The sequence below is a fragment of the Dermacentor silvarum genome, chromosome 10, assembly GCF_013339745.2.
Source record: "Dermacentor silvarum isolate Dsil-2018 chromosome 10, BIME_Dsil_1.4, whole genome shotgun sequence".
NCBI lineage: Eukaryota > Metazoa > Arthropoda > Arachnida > Ixodida > Ixodidae > Dermacentor > Dermacentor silvarum.
In genome coordinates this window covers 152997757-153018303 of record NC_051163.1, presented here as the reverse complement: position 1 = coordinate 153018303, position 20547 = coordinate 152997757, and the positions used below count along the sequence as shown (strand labels likewise).

At 44.6% G+C, this 20547-nt stretch overlaps 1 protein-coding gene across 2 annotated transcripts in view; it reads right to left on the bottom strand.

The window, feature by feature from the left end:
• The window catches only part of LOC119431085 (PC-esterase domain-containing protein 1A-like), a 30503-nt gene extending 10424 nt beyond the window's left edge, over window positions 1–20079 (bottom strand). The window contains exons 1-6 of one of the 2 annotated variants that reach the window (XM_037698543.2): window positions 19851–20079; window positions 19711–19790; window positions 18237–18460; window positions 14114–14327; window positions 12042–12211; window positions 2731–2890 (exon numbers count right to left, since the gene is read on the bottom strand). In XM_037698543.2, the coding sequence (XP_037554471.1) occupies window positions 2731–2890; window positions 12042–12211; window positions 14114–14327; window positions 18237–18460; window positions 19711–19790; window positions 19851–19926 (924 nt within the window). In that variant the 5' untranslated portion in view covers window positions 19927–20079. The remainder of the gene's footprint in view (window positions 1–2730; window positions 2891–12041; window positions 12212–14113; window positions 14328–18236; window positions 18461–19710; window positions 19791–19850) is intronic. The other variant, XM_049657035.1, reaches the window with a different exon arrangement.
• Window positions 20080–20547: the final 468 nt, after the last annotated feature.

Below are 20547 nucleotides of genomic sequence, written 5' to 3'. Positions count from 1 at the left end.
GCCCAACAGTCATAGAAGCTACAAAGGCACTGAATGTATGTGCCTGTTTGTGATGGGAAAGGGATGTTGAAGACGCTGAGACCAGTATTAAACAAATTTGAGGTCACAGTTGTCTCGTCCAGGCTGCCATGGCGGCAGACTAAAGCGTCTCACTTCTTTCAACGCACTTGAAAATAAAAGCATCTTCGGATGCTTTATTCACTGAACAGTGCATCTCAATTTTTTCCGAGTAAGTGGCTGCAAATTTCTTGTCGCCTGTTAATCCGTACTACCAGTTAGCACCTACTTTTCCTTCATCCCCACCAGGTCCGGCTTAACAAGGTTCCACTGTACATGAATTTGCCTAAAGTTTGTCCTCCTGGCTTCAAATGGCTTTGTGACTAGGCAAACTGATTACTTGCAACAAAATACTGCATTATAAATGACACAATTTGTGCCAATTATGCATGTTCTCAAAGTCTCATTGCCCTGTGTGTTTAGAAAAATAGGACTGCTTTGATATTGAGGTCAATAAGGCAGCTAAAGCGTAGTAAAGAAAGCTGCAAAGATTGTGAAGTTGCAAGCACCAAGATCAGAGAAATCTTTGTACCGACCATCATTCCCATTACAATGAATGATCACAGCAACAGAGTTGGTCACATTACAGTTGACTTCTGGTGATTCAACCCTGATGGGACCAGCGAAAGTGATCAAATTATCAGGTGAGTCAAATTAAACAAGATGCAGAAAAAACGCCATAACAAACCACTGATTCATTTGCCAGCATTTACCCAGCACTTGCACCTCCCCAAATCAAATGCGCGCCCACTTTCTGTATGTCCAAAGTAGAAAACTATTTACCCTTTTCGCGGAGCAGTTTGTTCTAGAGAAACGAGATGGCGCTTACGGCGGCGCGCCATACGTCTCCTCAGCGACCGCACACTAATACGAAACCATTACCGCTTCTACCTTGCTTCTGTGCAATCAGCTGTTGGAAATGCAACTGAGTTTTCGCTAACGCACTGTGCTCCAATCATGCTGGATTGAATCATGTGGATTGAAGACGTGTGCAGTAGTTGGCTGCAAAAATAGTGACTGGCATTTCAAGGAATGGAATGAATATGTGGGGCCAAGTTGGCGGACCGCTGCTGCAACTGTCCGTTTATGTTTTCGGCACTTCGAGATGTACGGATTTCCCCGAGGATACAGAAATTTGCTCATCCACCAGCCTTGTATTGCTATCCTTCAAAGAAAGGGCTTCAGCCCCGGTACGTCGGCAAGAGTGAGTACCGCTCGTTAAACAATGATAACGGTAGTAGCGCCGCTTCCTGTCATAGTAGGTTTTGCGCACAGTATCTACACACATCTACACCAACCAGTGCGGAAACTTACGCCCACTCTTTCGCCAACGTGTCAAGAATACGTGAATTGGCGCACACTTGAATGCATGCGCACTATATACGCACAATTAGTGAAGGTACTACACCGATAGCGCACGAATAGTCGAAGCTGAATGTTTCGTGAAGGTCCACAAGAGTAAGTGAGTTACTAGCGATAATACGCATTTGCTACAAGGTATTACAATGTGTAGAACAGCTACGTTTCAAGCCTTGTGTGCAGCAGGAACAAATCTAACGGAACTGAGCACACCCACAAGCGATTAGGCAGAAAATAATCAGATAGTGGCCGCACTGAGGAACCTTACTGAGTCAGAAACGTGACAAGCCGCTGCTTCAAAATATTTGCCAGATAAAGAACGAAGACCAAGACACCATAGTCGTGAATCAATTCATGAGCGGAAAGTTTGGGTAGCTTCGAATACATAATTATCCCCGCTTTTAGAGCCAGCACCATATACACTGCTCGCGCCGTTTGAACATAGCTTAATCAACTCTGAAAGCGCTTTTGCATCTTCTTTGAAACTGGCCAAAGCTTAGTGTCGTCCACCCAGTCACTGTCTACGATATCTCCCGAAACAGCGGTTTGCTAAGCCGCACCGGCATCATACACATCCATTGTAAACACGGAGGCAACGGAGGCAGTTGAGGCAAGCAATGGATGCGTCACCACGTGATCAAACATGGCAGCGCCCACGGGATCGCCGCGAAAAGGGTTAATAGTAGAAATGACATTAAAGCACCTAAACCAAGTACAAATCTAACGCGCACCCGATTTTTTAGCAATAAAAATGCCCAAGGGTCTAATGTGTTGCACGACGACGGCCAATTTCCTCAATTCAGCATCGCTGCAATACACGTATTAGGCAGAAAATCATACGAACACTGCTAATGCGGTTTTGGTTTCGTATCGGACCGTAACTACACAGCCAATTTTCGGCCAAGTTTTCTTGAAGAACCGGTGCGCATTAGAATCAGTTAAATAGTGTACTCAGCCATTGGGAGCTGTGGTCATGCGTGAAAATATGCACGTTCGATGGGAGATTTGACGCGTGTTCAATGCATTCACTGTCCCCTAAGCTACGCTGAGACGGACGCTGCCAGTAAGGGGGACGCTATTGGGTCACCATAGGGGTCTGGCATGTGTGTACCGACTGGTCTAGTTCGGATTATCCGGCGAAGGGCAATTTTGGGATCTAAACGAAAGTTTGGGCCAACAGAATTGCATGGCCACTGGCCCGGACCTTCATTGACAAATTGAAATAATTGGAGTCCAATTAACAGAAGTCTACTGTAGTAGGAAACTCAATAGCTCCTGCCACAAAACTGTCAGTGGTGCACCCTTGGAGCTCACCTCTTTCTTGACTTCCTCATCACATCCAAGGATGGTGCTGAAGGAGAGCTCGGCAGGAAGCATACTGCATTCGCTCGCACTGTCCTCGTCGGTCGCATAGTCGAAACCATTCTTTTCAGCCAGCATGATCTTCTTCTCTTCGCCCGTGATGTACTTGTGACTGAAAACAAACGGGCAGCATGTACAGAAATGAGGTGAAAAAAGTGCATGGTATACCTCCCAAAAAGACCATAACTGCATCAAGTTTAAAACATTCTCTACCATAGAACCATGGAAGAGCTTTCGATGAAGTAACAGACGAGTAACAGCTCACACCTGCACTTACCTGTTCAATCACACTGGCTGAACATATAAAATTAGGTCTTGAGTATTAAACCAGTCAGAAGACAAAGTAAAGAGAACAGACGTGGCACACACAATGACTGGACTAATAACTGTCCAGTCGTTGTGCGTGCCACGTCTCTTCTCTGTGCTTCGTCTTCTGACTGGTTTAATATTCAAGAATATATACCAACTGACCCAGATCGCAACTCTAAAATTAGGTCGTGCATTTATCACACTGTAAAACTCTGTTACAATGTACTTCTGTAAAAAGAAGAGGCCAGGACACCGGCCAAAAGGCTTTAAAGGGCTCCTGAACCATCCTTCAAGCTTGGTGAAAAAACAAACGCTATCCACGAAAAGCATACGCTGCTGTGAACATATCAGCCATATTTTGCGGTCGTTCGTAGTGCGTGGAGCTTCCAAACGGAGTGCAAAGTTACTTTTTTCTCATCTTCTTTCAGGGGTTTTACGTGCCAAAACCAATTCTGATTACGAGGCACTACTACTACTAATATGTGGACTGTAACTTTTTCTCAAACAGTCTTTTCAACAGAAGCCTGCTTCTCACTTATTCCAGGCCCTATTATTTCTTCATATGGCATATTCCCATAAGTGTGTCGGCCAACAGCTGACATCAATCAAGAAGGGTGTTTGTATCAGTGCACTACTTCGTACTGTTACTGTGTATATTTATTGACTAAGCTTAATAAACAGGCTGAAGTAAGCGAAAATCTGCTTTCTAATTCCAATAAGAATTACGTACTCCCGAAAGTAAGCCGACTATCGTCTGCTTATGCTACACCATGACCGCCTATGCAGCAGTCCAAACTGCTTATTGGTGTCGTAGCCATCCAGTCTTGCTAATTTCGATTAGTTTTGAACACTCAACTAGCCTCAATGACGCGAAAATCAGACCACACAGATGCTTGCCAGCGCGCGCTCACTCCTGGGCGCTCCTGGCTAGGCGCCTTGGCAGACTTCGCTTCGTAGGTAGCTGTTGACAGCGCTTCAAAATGCGCAAGTTGGATGTGGCTACTATCAGTTGGCCAAGCCAGTCTGCACCACGTATCACGGCCAGACTGGAGCACACGAGCGCAAGCCTGCACTCAAGCCTTGTCGTGCACAAAGCAAACACTGCGCATACGCACTACAGTTGCATGTAGCTGCAGCTTGCTACGTAGCGTAGATACCGTGGCCGCTGCAGGGTGTCGCGACAAGTCCACTCGCTTAGCGTGCTGTGGCTTACTGAAGGCAACCGCATTTGGCACATAGAAGGCACCAAAATCGGAAATACACCCAGGTGAAAATTTCCAACTGGGAATGCAACTGGTTCCAGTTAAACTGGTTTATGGAACAATTCCCAGTTGGTTCCCATTGAAACTGGTCCCAGTTGGTCCCCGTTGCAACTGGTCCCAGTTGGTCCCCGTTGCAACTGGTCCCAGTTGGTCCCCATTGCAACTGGTCCCAGTTGGTCCCCATTGCAACTGATCCCAGTTGGTCCCCATTGCAACTGGCCCATGCAGAAGCCTATCAAAAGTGTATTCTGCTGATGGATTTCATACAACTAAGGCAGTTCAGCTATTATTGCTTAATTCCCTAGCCAAAATTCTAATACAAACACTAATAGCCTATTAGGTTATTGACACTACTACAGTCTGTTAGTGAAAGAAAATGTTGCAATGTACCAATACATAACGAAAAACAGGTAAAATTGCTGAAAGCATTTATTAGCACAGCATGTATTTTTACAGATTCATCTTTCGAGATCTTCATCAGGTCGGCAATCTTGATTGCGAGCTTTTCGTTGACTTCGACCAAAGGGCGTCCTTTTGAGGAAGTGGTTAAAAAACCTGGGCACAAAAATACACACATATAGAAGAATTAGAATACAGAATTACCAAACTAATTTTAGGACAGTGATATATGCAAACTCAAAATGCTTATCATAATAAAAAATGATGCCACGTGACACGATAGGACAATTATAAAGCACACAAAATCAACATAAGATATGTGTTCCATCGAAACAGAAGGCAGATATAAAGAACTCTAGACAGAAATCTTGCACAGCGTTGTCGGAAACAGGCATGTCATTGCTGCAACGCACACAGCAATCGGCCCGACGGCACTGTACAGAAGTACTTACGTCCACCGTCAGGATAAAAAAAAAGAAAACACTTCATACTAAGAAGAATAAGAAGTATAATTACCTCAAAATGGTGAATCGGCGCCGGCGAGAACACTGCACATCGATGCACGCTGATAAATCCACGAAGCCGCGAAGGGCAGGTGTAAAACACTTGCCTTGCCTTGTTTTGAAGTCAAAACAGCAGCCATAGATAAAACTATCCAAATATACTACTGCACGAATCAGATTGCGCAGACGCTAACACCACGGGTTCCTTAAAAACACATCGTTCATTCACTAACACGCACGCACGCACGCCTCGCCTAGACATGGCAGCCGCCATTACACACACGTGCTGTGCGCAACTACGGCTGATACGGTAGCAGTTTTATGTCCTTCCCGCCCGCCGTGTTCCCTTCTCTGCGATACTGCTCTTTGATGTCAATAAATATTACGGCCTTTTATATGCGGTATCAAGTTAGCAATTTACATTAAAAGTTTAACATCTACTTTATGTGCACTTCAACAGAAAATACGACACTGACGAAACTTCAGCGGCAAACAAATATGGTTGCTGCTATTGACCGTCGTTCGAAAGCTGACCGGGCACCGCGATCTGACGGCTGGTTGTTCGGGTTTTTCTTTTCTTTTTTTTTTTTTTTTTTTCGTGTGCTGTAAACACTAGCTGTTTCCTCGACTCATCCCGACGAGGCTCAGTGAAGCAAAATTGGCAAGACCATGTAGGCGCACGTCGCTTTTGTGTATGTCGCTGAGAGATGGTGCGCTGAAACAAATGCAAACGTGCGAATGCAATCTGCGGCCCAATTGTACAGCAGAATTTTGAATTATTCAGTGATTAATTAGAAACACCTCTCCATGCAAGCAAGCGGTCCGCTAGTCTAATTTTTTGTCGATTAACTTTCACCAGCAAACAAGAGCTGCAGAATCTAGCAGTACATGTTGTATATGACCAGCAACAATCTGCATAAGGCCAATAGGACCTATTAGTCTAATAGAGAAACTAGTAGACACGCAACACTGCTTGTATAAGACTAATATAAGTCTAATACGCACGGCCTATTGATCTTATAGGTAAATCAGTACGACTAATAGAAATTTATATCGGTCTAATACAAACGTATTAGACTAATTATTACAAACTTCTATTAGAATGTTTGCTAGGATTGCTAAAACTGCCAAACTTAATTACTCAGTATAAGTAGGACTAGCTGCTGCTGTTGTCTTAGCAAGCACTGCATGTTACTTGCTTTCATTTAAACTTCTGGTCAACATTTCATTTGGATTCAAACTGGAGCCAGTTGCTACCAGTACAACTGGCCATTGTTTAAGTTGGTTCCAGTTGCTACTGATACAACTGGTCAAAGTTCCAGTTGGAATCCAACTGGAACTTTGATTCCAGTACAACTGGTGAAAGTTCCAGTTGCCTCTCTACTGGGACCAGTTGATTCCAGTACAACTGGTGAATGTTCCAGTTGGATCCCAACTGGGTCCAGTCACTCCCAGTATAACTGGAAATTGTTCCAGTTGGATCCCAACTGGAACCAGTTGCTACCCAGTTGCTTTCCAACTGGGACCAGTTGGAGTGTAACTGGGACCAGTTGGTTTCCAGCTGGAACCAGTTCATCCCAGCTGATCCCAGTTGGATCCCAGTTGGAAATTTTCACCTGGGCAGTAAAATCTCGTTCATACGTTTTGGAAAAGAACATGAGAAATAACATACTAAATGGGAAAATATACGATCAGAAGTAACTATAAAATTTAACAACCCAACTATAGTTGCCATCTATGTAATGCGAATCATTGCACAAATTGTTGCGGCCCGAGACGCCAACGCGCGTTCATTTTGTGGGCCCAAAACGACCTGATACGCATTTTGTTGTTTTCCTATTGCGCAGTATTTTAAGACAGCGACGGGAAACCGAAAAGAAATGAAACTGGTGGGCGACGCCTAATGCCACCGGAGCGAAATGTGATGCACACATCGCACTGCCTGCAGCAGGGAATGGCGGCGCATTTGGGTTATTGCGTACTAAAAGCGTGCAGCATGCTTCTAATGACACTACACGCTGTGAAACAGATAGGTGAAGATGCGTATGGCAATGGGGTTAGTGGCATGCCTGTGAATGCGGCGTGTGACGACCTGGCACAAGATTTGCTGCTACCGGAATAAGGAACTCAGTCGCGCCAGCGTTTTCACGCGAGACGGACGGGCAAGTATTGCGGGGGAGCTACCGTAGCGGGCAGCTACTGTACTCCATAGTGCGCGCCTCGCGCATTTCCTTGTTGACATGGGACCTAGCGGCCACAAAACGTATCATACGATCCCAGTTTAACGATGTACTGATCGTGGCATTGAAAAATAATGTTTTCCAGGACCGTATGAGTAAGCATAACTCTAGCTTTTTTTGTGTTCTCAATTGCGAACGTCTGCGCCGGGAAGTCGTATGCAACGGGTTCGCATCAACACGAGGTTCTACTGTAGTGGAGTTAACGTGAACATCCAAAAATCAAATTTGAATTGCGCTTCATGGTGACGTTCAGTAGGCAAAGCATTGTGGGCACGTCCCACTCCCCCATAGCCTTCGCAGTGCAAGGCATCGAAGAACGAGTGGGAGTACCGCTAAGGGATCATAGGCGACCTTTGACTGCCAAGAACTCTTCTACTGAATGCATTGAAGTACTCTTTGTGGCAAAGTATTTCTGAAATAGTCTACTTCAACTTCAAATGTATTTCTCAACTTCGTTACGAAGTGGTTCAGGGCCCCTTTGAAAGCGTTTTAACATGTCGTAGTGGAGCCTTGTTCACAATGGATTCTGTATGTGGCACATCGTAGATTTTGATTAGTTACATGGTACTTATGTACTCTACTAAGTCCCTACGGCCCCAAATGAGGTCACCAATTTAAGCATATATAGTTGTTAAAATGACGTATCTTTCTGAAACTAGAAAAGTTGTCGCAGTTTCACCTGAAAGGCGAAGCATCAATTGCGATAGCAAAATTGTAGAGAGCTATACGGAGTAATGATATTAGCTTTATCAGCTGTATAAACTTGGACATGCAGCAGCACCGGCAACACGCAGAACTGTTGTCGACGCCGTCGGCGTTTTGCCCGCGTTCGCTCAAAATGCGTGCGGTGTTGGTGACTGTTGCCGGAGCCTCTGATATAAATAGGCACTTAGTGCCGCAGCTAAACGTCGCCTCCTTTCCCTCCCCCTCCCCCCCCTCCCCCACGGCCTCTCGCGCGTCGGAAGAAGGCGCGTTTGCTCTACATATATGGTGATTGTAAAGGAGGAAAGAGACGCCTACTTCTGCAGCCCTTAAGCGAGCACGGCGCAGAACGCGCGTTTGTTGTTCGCCATGCGTTCACTCCCCGTGAAAGCGCGTGCCCCTCGCGCCCTTTCACTCGCACATACAGCGTTCGGCGCGCGGTGACGATTTCATCTCCATTGACGTCATACGGAACCTCACGGCGACGGCGACGCCGACGGGCAGAAATCTGCTTTTGAGTGTCCACATAATTGCTATCGCAATAATAAGTCGCATTTTTAGGTTCTACTTTGTGCACTTTGCACGACTTGGCGCGTCCAGTCCAGCCAAAGCAACAACAGTTACATTCAAAGATGGCGTCCTCCAGCAAAAGCATGTTTCTTCAACCTTGCAGCAAGTGATTCCTTCTTTTAAACAGCCTATGGGGATTTGTTTACGCTGCACAGCTGGGGAAGTATTCTGAACAGATGTACCAATTACAGCCTGCCTTGGAGCAATGCTTTTTATGTGTTGCAAGCCTTTTCAAAAGTTTGTAGGTCAGACATGCATACCTGCCAACCTCGCAACATGAAAATTCCGGAGACAGCCGCGCGAGGGGGGAGGGGTCGAGAAAGTTTTCACCCCCCCCCAAAAAAAATGTTGCTGCCGTACTAAACGGCGCACATGGTACAGAGTCCATACTTGTCACGACTCCGCAAAGTGACAAAGCATAGAAACTCAGTCGTGTATGATCTCGGAAATACTTACAAGTACCATATTTTCCGATGTATAAGACGCATTTTTTTTTAACAATTTTTCGGCGGAGCATCTGATAGAATGGTGCGACAGATGTACATTTTATTTTTCCGGAAAAACTGCCGTCAAAATCGAATGCGATGTTATGGCCACGCGAAGCGCACTGGTTTGACTTAACTGCTCCGGCTTCTGTGCGCGATATCGAGGTGCTGGGTTCTTTCAGTGATCGAGTTCCCGAGCGCCGTGCGAGGACGGAGCAGCAACGCAAGCGGCGGCAGGACGACCGCGAGTCGACCGACCCTGAAGTCGTCGCATCTACAGATCGGTATCAAGATACAGCACACGCCGCTGAGCAAGCTACGCAGTTGCTATCCGAGTATAAGCCCCCCCCCCCTACCTTCCGCGCTAGCTCGCCTTCCTGCTTTCCTCCCTTGTGCGAGATTCGGCTCACCATCGAGGCTTTCACTCGCACATACAGTATACGATATGCGGGGATGATGTTATTGCCCTTGCACTTTATACGGAACATCACGGCAACCACAATGGCAGAAATGCGCCTGGAGCGGAAATATATGGCACTCATACGCTTGCGCGTGACCCGCGTTCACTGAGTGAAATATCACTGTTATTTATTTTTAAATCGCTTACCGAACGAACAGCTGCGTCTTATACACCGGTACGACTTATATACGTCTTTTTCCAGAAAAACTGCCGTTTTGAGGGGGGATGCGTTTTTTACAAAGGTGCGAGTTATAGACCGGAAAATACGGTACTCATTCTTGGCTTTTGAAAGTGCCATCGATCGTTCTAACTAAACTCAGGGAAACAAAGAGTAGTTCGGCATTCGCACTTCACTCGACAACCTGACAAAGCCAACTGACGCCTAGCGCACTCACGGTCATATAACGACTGGATTGCTAAAAAACACTCGACCCAGCCTGAGACACGCCAATCCAGAAAATCCAATATGGCAGCACCTGCCGGCTGCTCGCGTTCGTGGTTGTGCCGGCGGCCGCTACCATGATTCACGGTGCATGCTGGTGACAAACTGATCCCGCACCGCTTTTTGCATGGTTATATTACAGGCCAGAAAGAAGAAAAAAAGTGGCGGCCACTTTCCAGGAGACTTGAGGTCGTGTCCGTACAATCGGGCGATGCGAGAAAACTTCGGGAGGCTCCTGGATAATTCGGGAGAGTTGGCAGGTATGAACGTGTATAATTTAAATGTAGAAGCTAGGCTGTAATGGACAACTCGGGAAACTAACGTCGATGTATTAGATAAGGGCCTGTCAGTCTTATTCACTAATGGCTAACAGCACGATATTTGACTGACGAAGAGATTCAAGCGCTTTTTCAAGACAGTGATGCACATTTGTCATAATCAAAAGAAACTGAAATTTTTGTCGATGATGGCAAAGGTTGTTACGCTGCAAAGATTGAGAGCAAAAACGGTGTGCCCATGTAGAGGTCGACAAACATGACCCACGACCAGCAGCAGCTGCACACCCCAAACAGAGAAACAAAGCATACATATTCTAATTTATATTTGTTTCTGCAAGAAGCCACTTCGGAGGAACTTGGCTGGTCAATGTTACAAACTTGAGAACTCAAAATGGGCTTCTTATTATTCCTATCAGGTTTTCAAGCATCACCAATGATGATATCGATGATGAACTCCAGACGTCATCAGATAGGACAGGGCAGGTCACACACTTTCCTATTCTTGAACGGATGATGAACGTTGGCACAGATATCCAGGATGCCTTACCTGATGCTCCCTTACAAGTTGCAGAGTGATATATGGAGAACATTTCATGCAGCAGCATGTTTCCGCCTTCGCACTTGCTGGCGGCTCTGAGAAGCTTATAAAATGTAATGGAAGGCACACTGAATATTGACCACATAGCTAAATGTGCGCTTAAGAATGCGAAAGTTTAGATTTCTGCTTTTTTTTTCACAATGCAAAAAGCTTGGATTGTAATTTTTTTTATGTTACCATAGCATCAGGCACACTTTTGGGGTGAACGAATAGCCACATCATATATTTAGAAAAAGTCAAGCTAAGAAACAGAGCATGTAACGACCTGCACTGCAGCCCAAATAATGTGACAAAAAAGAACAGCTATGAGAAAACGGCTCTCATAGTCTCACCTTCTCTTCAGTTCTCTAAAAGACACCAAATTTGTAGCCTTTGGTGCATTTTGTGATGCGGGACTTCTTGGACATGTGGCCTGTGGTATGGTGTGCCTTCGTTCACCCTTATGGATTTCACAGAACGAAACCTTCCCAGTTTAAAACTTCGTATTGGTCCAGGGATTGAAACCGGGACCAATGCCTATCCGGGGTGGCCGCTCTACCACCTGAGCTAACCAGGAGGCCAGCTGATTAAAGTACGAGGCGAGTTTCTCTTGTAGCGTCAGGTTTCCTTTGTAGTTTCCTGCTACAGTCAGATGGATGTCCTTGTCAGGCAGACCTTGCAGGCTTCCGCAGAACCAATTTGCCTAATTCAGTGTCGATCGCTTCAAGCTGCCAATTAATTCGCCCACACGCTGCAATCACCTGGCCTCCTGGTTTACTCAGGTGGTAGAGTGACCACCCCGGAAAGGCGTTGGTCCTGGGCTCAATCCCCGAACTAGGATGAATATTTAAACTGCGAATCTCCCTGTGGAAACCATAAGGGTGCGTAGCTTATGCTACAGGTCGGGTGGATGTCAATTTTCTCTTTCATAAACTTTCCTCCACCACCTTATCTGCTTTCACAGAACTGATTGGCCTGCGCAAGACTCATGGGGCATAATACTGAACAGAGGAAACTTTTCGCCAAGGCCACTTACCCTGCTGGCATTTTGCTGCCCCATGACAGGGCAGCGTGCGTGAGGAGCAGATTGGTACAGAGACGCACAGCCAGGGGCAGCCAGTGGATTCCGTCTCCGGCTCGATGCTCCAGCAGCATGCGCAGGTGGTAGTGGATATCCACGACATCGATGCCGAACTTGTCAGCTGTCTACACAGTGGACAAAAGGAGGGCGCACCAAAGTGTGCCAGTGTTAGAACAGATGGGAAAGCAATAGCCCTCAGCTGGGCAGAGTGCTTGAAGAAGGCACTGAAAAAATCAAATGCAAATCCAATTATTGGGTATAACGACCAAAGCAATACACACAGACTCCGAGACATAATTGCCGCTAAAAGGACGAGCACAAACCACAGACACAAAACGAAATGAACACGACAACACAGGCGGGGACCTTTTAGCAGCAATTGTGTCTCCGAGCAAGTAATAACTAAGCCAACCACAAGTTATTCTGAAACACACAAGCATACCTGCTAACCTGTGAGGCTAAAAATTCATAAAAAACCCAGACACAACAGGGGCGGAGGGGGAGGGAAGGAGGTGAAATAGCAGGCATTTTTCTAATGTTTACCCGGAGCGCACATGTGTCATGGGATACATATGCGCTACATTAACAACTATTCACCTTTAGCCATAGTACATAACCATCGTCAGCCTATTTTTATGGCCACTGTAGGGCGAACGCCTCTCCCAGTGATCTCCAATTACCCCCGCCTTGCGCTAGCCGATTCCAACTTCTGCCTGCAAATTTCCTCAGTTCAGTACATACGTAACAAGCACAAGTAGTTTATAAATTACTGCTATTCATTTCAGAGACATTACTGTTGCCCATTTGGCGTGTTTTAAGAACTTATCTCAAGAGACTTGTTCAAAACAACTGTCCCCGTGGCATTGGTGTCTTGGGCTGTCACGAGAGGGCAACGCAGATACCATCGCAATTTTTTTTAGATGGACTTATTTTCTTTGTGATATTACACTGCCACATCACTGTACACCTTATTTGTCGTAAAACATAATGCAACATTTGTAAAATTGTAGAGCGAGCTCAAATTTGTGAATTTAACAAAAAATTGGGAGAGTTGGCAGGTAAGCACAGGCTTCGAGGGACACCGCAGTGTGGGCCTTCGGATTAATTTGACCACCTGGGGTTCTCAAAATATTATGCAGTTCTTACGTGCCAAAACCATGACCTGATTATGAGGCATGCTGTAGTAGGTGCCTCGAATAATTTGGACCACCTGGGGTTCTCTCAACGTGCACCTAAATCTAAGCACACAGGTGTTTTTGCGTTTCACTTCTGGGGTTCTTTAATGTGCACCTAACTCTAAGCACACAAGCATTTTCACGTTTTTTGCATTGAACAGCAAATATGGGTAATTGATTGAGGGAAGACAAAGATTAAGCAAGAAAATATTTTAACAATAATATGAATTTGGGCAGGTCATGCAAATTGTAAAGCAGTAAATAGACGTCAGTCAAGTTAACGGAATAAGGTCCAACCAAGAGAACAGATACAAAATTAGGGATTGCAGAGCGTTAGATGGTAAGATACAGCCAAGATATTTACAGGCATAGGATGACGTCAGCTGGTGGAAGACCGGGGAGACTGCTTTCGTCCTAACAAAGCCAGGTTATGGTGATATTGGCAAGACTATGCTCCTGGGGCTGTCCTCTGCAGAAGTTTGTGTTACCATGAAAGTGTTTCATGCCGTGCTCAATGAAAAATCAGGCGCACTGTACGTATGCCATGCAATAATCATCGCTGAAATCGAGCCCAGCATCGCGAGCCAATAGGTTGTTGTCAGTGTCGTCAACTCCATTGCGACGAGTGTTGACGATCATCATGTTTACAATTCGGTGCACGCTTTTCCTTCCGCTTTTGCACTGCCGTAGGCTCTGTCTTGGCTCTGTTTCTGGCCGTGCGTCTGCGTTTTCCGCAAAAACATCGTCTGCGGGCGGTGTTTTATCACCGGCGGCTTTACAGTTCAACTTATATCCTTCTCTTCCGTGTCCCTAGTGTGTTTGTTACAGAGAGGTCACGTGAGTAGAGCGTACCTCTTTGCAGAAGGAGTTGGCCTCGAGGACATGAAATCTCAGCGAGTACTTGAGGAACTCGAGCTGTGGTATGAGGAATCCACCGCGCACGTCTTGAGCCAGAGGGGCTGCCGTGAGCCAAATCACCAGAGAACTCGGCGGGAGTATCCGGTTGAGTTCGCTGAAGAACACGGCCAGGTTTGTCTTGTACTCTTCGACGCCATTGGGCCCCCAACTGCGGATGAAAATCGTGGCCTTGTGTGAGTACATTTCAAAAAGGAAAACCAGCAAGTCTGCGCAGCAAATAATCATGGAGAGAATGGCAATGGAGGCAGTGTTAACACAAGAAGAAAATGACGAGCACCTAACTATTATGCCCATGTTGTTGACCTAACCTTGATATAATTAGCACTGGTAATTACAAATTATTGAACAAAGATGTAAAACTGAAATGCTTCCTGCATCAATGTGTAACGAATACATGCTTGTAATAAAAATGGGTCTAGCCAAGGTGTTTGTGTTGGATGCAGCTTCACAACAATGAGGCTTGATTGTTATAATTTCATTTATTTATTTATTACCGTCAGCGTGACTACCAGGCCTTGGTAACATGATATTAATGTTTATTCAGCCTTGATTTATACAAACGGTTTGGCAGGTCGCCTCAAGTCGAAATGGAGAGATTTCAGGCAGTACACAGTAGTCAGCAACTAAAGGCACTATTGCAAATGCATGACTATACAAACGTATACAAAGTCACACAGGTGGATTAAGCCACAGCAGTGAAATTTTTAGAAGGCTAATTCACACTCAACAGTGCAAAGGTCATGTCAGGCAGTAAAAGGTTCTTAGAACATAGTAAATCTTTACAAAATAATCATATCCTGTGTAAGATCTCTGAACACGGAATTTCAAACGAAAGTCAAACAGGCACGTGAGAAACTAAAGAGGAAGTATTACAAAAATGACCACAGAGAACAGTTTGAAAGGACACAGCATCATTAGATGGCAAGTGCAAGTTCAAAAACAGGTCCAAACTCTTCGGAGAGTAAGGATTAAAGGCAACACTTAAATTAATTAAATTCTGGGGTATACTTTCCAAAACCACAATCTGATTATGAGGCATGCTGTAGTGGGGGGAAGGCTCCAAATTTTGGCTACCTAGGGTTCTTTAACGTGCACCCAATGCACAGCATACACACGTTTTTGCGTTTTGACCAGATCGAAATGCAGCCGCTGCAGCTGAGGTTTCATCCCACGACCATGTGCTTAGCAGATCAACACAACAACTGCTATGCCACAACGGCTGGTTATGCACCACTTCAAAGTACAGTTTCCAGAAGTAATCTTATTGTGTCAGGGGACAGAACAGTTAAGGAGAAAGCTGATGCCTCATCTAAATATGCTGTAAACAGAAGGGTACTGCTTTGGGCTAGTTGGTAACAATTAATGATGAATGTTAATTGCGCACCACTTGAAACGAGGACTAGAAACGGCAGACACAAGTGCAAACTTTCAACTGGTTTTAATGGCAGGAAGTCGTGTGGTTTTATATATACATGTGGTGAAACATGAAGAACATAAAATATGCATGTGTTCTCAACAGAACAGACTTGTACACGTGCGTTCACAATAGCAGGATAGCCAGATAAATTCTAAATAATAAGTAAGTCTCAAGAAACACATATCGATATCCTACGCATCTGTCACCCAGAAATCGCAAAATTTGGCCCCATTAAGATAATTAAGCACTTTTTGTGACAGACCCAACGAAGCCACACTGAAGCAGTTTGTCCCAAGGTGTAGAAATTCTGCCGCTTCAATTATCTCTCGTGTCGTCTGATTATTTGCCTGGCTATAACCTTGTAGTCATCGCAGAACAGCTGACAACCGCAATCCCGACAATGCAAACCCAAAGCTATCAATACGTGCATCTAGTGTCTTATTATTTATGCTTTATCTGGCTGTCTTGATACTGTGAATGCACATGTACAAGTCTGTTCCGTTGACTACACATGCATATTTCATAACCACATGTACGTATAAAACCACTCAACTTCCTACCATTAAAACTAGTTGAAAGCTTACACTTGTGTCTGCCGTTTCAAGTCCTCGTTTCAAGTTGTGCGCAAATAACATCTATCGTGCTGTAAAGAAGCACGCGCGAAATTAGCTTGAGCATTCGATGTGAAATCATAAAATGCAAGTTGCATAAAACACAAGACAAACTACAAAGTTGATTGTGATTAACAGTGCTACCTGTCTATTGGTGCATGCCGGTGCATTAAGGTCATCAACGATATGTGCCAATTAGCATGACGTACGTTCATAATGGGGAAGTAGTGAATGTAGAGTTCTGAAGAAAATTCATGCATTGTTTGGTTCGTGACCATTGTTTGGGGATAAGATAAGCCCAATAACAGTTTTTCCTAAGTGTCAGCAAACTGACTTGCTTGCCAGTGTGGTTGGAAGTGCCACTTTACGACCACTTCCAATTTCTGCCATGTAACAAGACAGCCTGCTTAACACAAAGCAGTGCTGCAAGTCACGTTTCTTTTTAACTGCCTATGTCACATTAAAAGATTACCTATTTACTGAATTCTACTGTGCATTTTTTTTCAGCAGGAATGTACTAAAACGGAGATGCGCATCGAATATCAGTATGAAATCAAAATGTAAACAGTGATGAGGTAATGCCATTGGCTTTAAGAATTTCTGTAATCCAATTACAATCAACAGGTTGCTGCCACTGTGGAAGCTGCAGTAGCTTTGTGCCTGCTCTGCAAGTTTTTTAGGCTGCCATGCATGGTTTGCAAGACATGTTTAAGAAATGCGGTACTTGAAATTCCGCACACAACACCGCAGATGAGATGTGCTTGGCTCTTCCCAGTGATAACGAGACCTCCAACAGCCACGAGTGATGCCTAGTACATTGTAGCTCATTGCAATAAATTTCTTTTTAAGCAACTTAGAGAGATGTTCTTTTAACTCTAAATGGTTTTAAAAAATTCTTATGTCTCAATTTTTTTTCTGTTTGTATTGTTCTCTCATTGAGTGTTTCCTCATTTGCCCTTTCACTTCAATTTCAGGATAGCAGACACTTTGATCAGTAGCAAAACTTCCCATACTGTTGTAGATAATAAAAGAAAAATTCAAAACAAATGGCCATTACTCCCTGTCTTACTGCTAAATACTGATGTAGGAAAAACCAGGGATGTTGAATGAAGTATCGAAAATAAACTTTGTTGAACTTGAGGGCACTGCATTTCTCGCATCTCGCCGTGATAGAGGCTCATCTTTTCCTGTCAAGAGCTGTCGACAACATTCTTAACTCGTGTTCTAGTTAGCACAGGATTGCTGCAGCTTACCACCCCCAAGCATTAAAAAAAAGATTACTAACAGCTGCAAAGACACAAATGCATTGTAGCACATGTAGGTGAATCCCATACTAATTGACCTTCCCATTTTTCCGTTACAATGTCGCCAACTAACAAAGAAGTGTAGAGGCCTAAGCCATTTAAGAGATTAAAAGGCAGACACGTCAACCAGGCATTAATAGCTCCAACAACAAAAGAAACACAGTCAATACCGCATCAGGTTCCTGTGAGCATTAATTTGGCACAATATACAAACTTCTGCACGTTCCTGCTTTGACCATTGTCACTTAGTTTTAATAACACTGCTTTTTCCAGTTTGTTATACTGAAGAGTTTAGTTCTCAATTAAAAGAAATAAAAAAAACTTAGCTGCAAGAACAGAACCTGTAGGTTCATTATCTCAATCTCACCCAATGCGAGATCAAATGATAGCACGGAACAACTATAAGCTATAAATAGATTTTTAAGCACACCGCAAAGGCGCCATATTTTCCTCTCGGCTGCCACCAGAAAGCCACCTGGCCGAAATCACCGGAAAGGAGCCGCGCTCTTACAGAGCTACAAGCCCCCCAAAGTTTCATTAGTCAATCATTTCAACAGACTGATTGAAAACCCAGTGAACACACAACTTCTATGCTAAATCTAATACACCACTTGACCCCTGCCCGCCAAGAGAAGCAACGACATTTGGCTCAGGTGTTTGTCGCGCCACTGAAACGTGCTACAAGTTTGTTTTGCGAAAGAAATGCATGGCACAGCGCCACTGACCGTGTGATGTCCCAGAGGCAAGATCCAACGATGACTACGTCTGGCACGAATTCATCGACCATGCCTTCCAGGATTGCTTTGACGTAATCGTTGTAGATTCTGGTAAGGAAGTAGAAGGCAATGGTCGTCTTGTGCATCTTGAACAGCCTTTCCTCTTTGTAATCACGACCATTGTGCTTCTTGCCATGACAAACGAGGATGTCTCCGAAGCAACTCTCTTCCATCTGAAAGGTTTTGTTTTTTGGTTTTTAATCAAATCTTTACCAAGGAGAACGTTAGGCTCACACAGAACGACTGCCAACTAATCTGTAACAGCTCTCTTTCACCTAAAAAAACAATCATCTTTCTTTTTTTTAATAACTCGGCTCATTAAATCTTATTCCCATTGCATGCTAAACTTTTAGGTTAGTGGTGAAATCTGGCTGACAAAACATTACCCACTGTGAGAGTAAGTGTATCTGAACATAAGAGGAGTCAGCTGCTATAGTACAATTAGCAAGAGTGCATGAAGCCCATGAAGTTGCATGAGAATAATAAGTGGTCAGATTTAACAACCAAGAGCAACAGCTGGACTAATTAACATGAAGCAAAGCAGGGCTCTGTAATACTTTGGCCACTTTAAAAGGCACCTAAATCTGATGGTGAGTGCCACCCGATGCGCTAGAACAAGTCTTCATGTTTAATTTTTTATATATTGCTATACTTTGCTCGAGAGAAGAGAAAATTGTAGTTCATTGTTCAATTTTGACTGGTTTCGCTGATCGATGCGTTGGACAAACTCGTTGCGCACCTCGTTTTTTTTTTTTTTTTTTTTTTTTTTTTTTTTTTTTTTACACAGGGCCCTTTTTTTGACAAGCGCGCGTTGCTTTTGGGAGCATGAGTCGGCACCTATTTTTGAGGGTTACCTATAAGCATCGCCACACAAAAAAGGAAAGAGCAAAAAAGCCTTTTTTTTGTGCTTTTCTTATGCTTTCTTCAGCTGGTTCTTTGTGCCTATGTGAGGCGTTTAGCAAACAACTGATGAGCGATAACGCGACACAAATATATCTGGTTTCCTGATCGCAAACCGCACCGCGATGATCCGGCGCGAGCAAGTTTACTTTCCGCTGGAAGGTTAGGGATGTGTATACCAGATCCGAGCAGGCACTCAAGTACTCTCAGCCAACTACTGCACCCTGAATAAGTGGAATCAACCATCGACCCACGAGCCTTCTTGCCATACCGTCCCGCTGGGCACTCCCCACATCCCTCACCACGACCCCCTACGTCGTTGACCCGTCAAGAGCTTGCAAGCCAAAAACGAAACTACTGGGAACGTGCTTGAGTACTTGTTAAACTCATATGAGCCTTAGAACGCGATAAATGCACTGCCCACTTGACTATTGTTCATGGCCAAGACACCAGAACAAACCCGCCGCAGGATATATGAAAAAGTATAGAACGGCATGTACTCAATCGTTGAAGGGACGCTTACCTTCAATTTTAACTTGTGGTTTGAGATAAACTGATCGTGCTGGTAGATGCAAATCATGTCTTTGTAGATGGCCCTGACATCTAACAGGGGTAGAGCAAGAAGTAAGCGCTTGAAGAAAACGGAATGGTACGAGTACTTACTTGAGCAGCCCATCAAAACAACGCGCTTGTTTTTAAGCAAGGAGCGCACATCTTCGCTCATAAACATTACCGGCATCTCTAAAGGCGGGAAACCATTTACTGGACCAGGGAGTGCAGGAAAACGTGCTCCGAACGCTCGAACGCTGCTGCTTCTTAAGAAACGAGCGCAAAAACACAAGTACGCAGACGCACACTGCACGCGCTGTCAGGTGATTGCGCGATGATCGACATCCGGATATCACCGCGACAGCATGGAGCAGCACCACTTTGGTGACGTAACGTACCGTCACGAAAACTCGATAACATTTCTTAGTACTCAAGGCAGATGCGATGTTCCTGTAAAGTGGCAACTAAACTTACATTAAGCATAACTTACAATAAAAAAATAGTTCCGTGTTATTTACCAGTTCCGTCTCTTTTCCATTTCACGTATAAGCTGCATCCCTTTCAAGGAAAAATTGACGTAGCCTCCGAGATAAAAACTCCAAAATTAAATATCTTTAACCTATAAATTGTTTATTTTTTCTTTAGTTTTGAAAGTGTACACAGCTTTTTTGCGTTCAAGTCGACACCGCAGCATTGTAGAGCACGTGCTATCTACTCCGGGCTCTTCGATTTGACGCCGTGAAAGACCCCTGCCACTCTTTCACTACAAATTTTAGAGCTGTTGTGTTTCTGACATGGTGGCGATGACGTC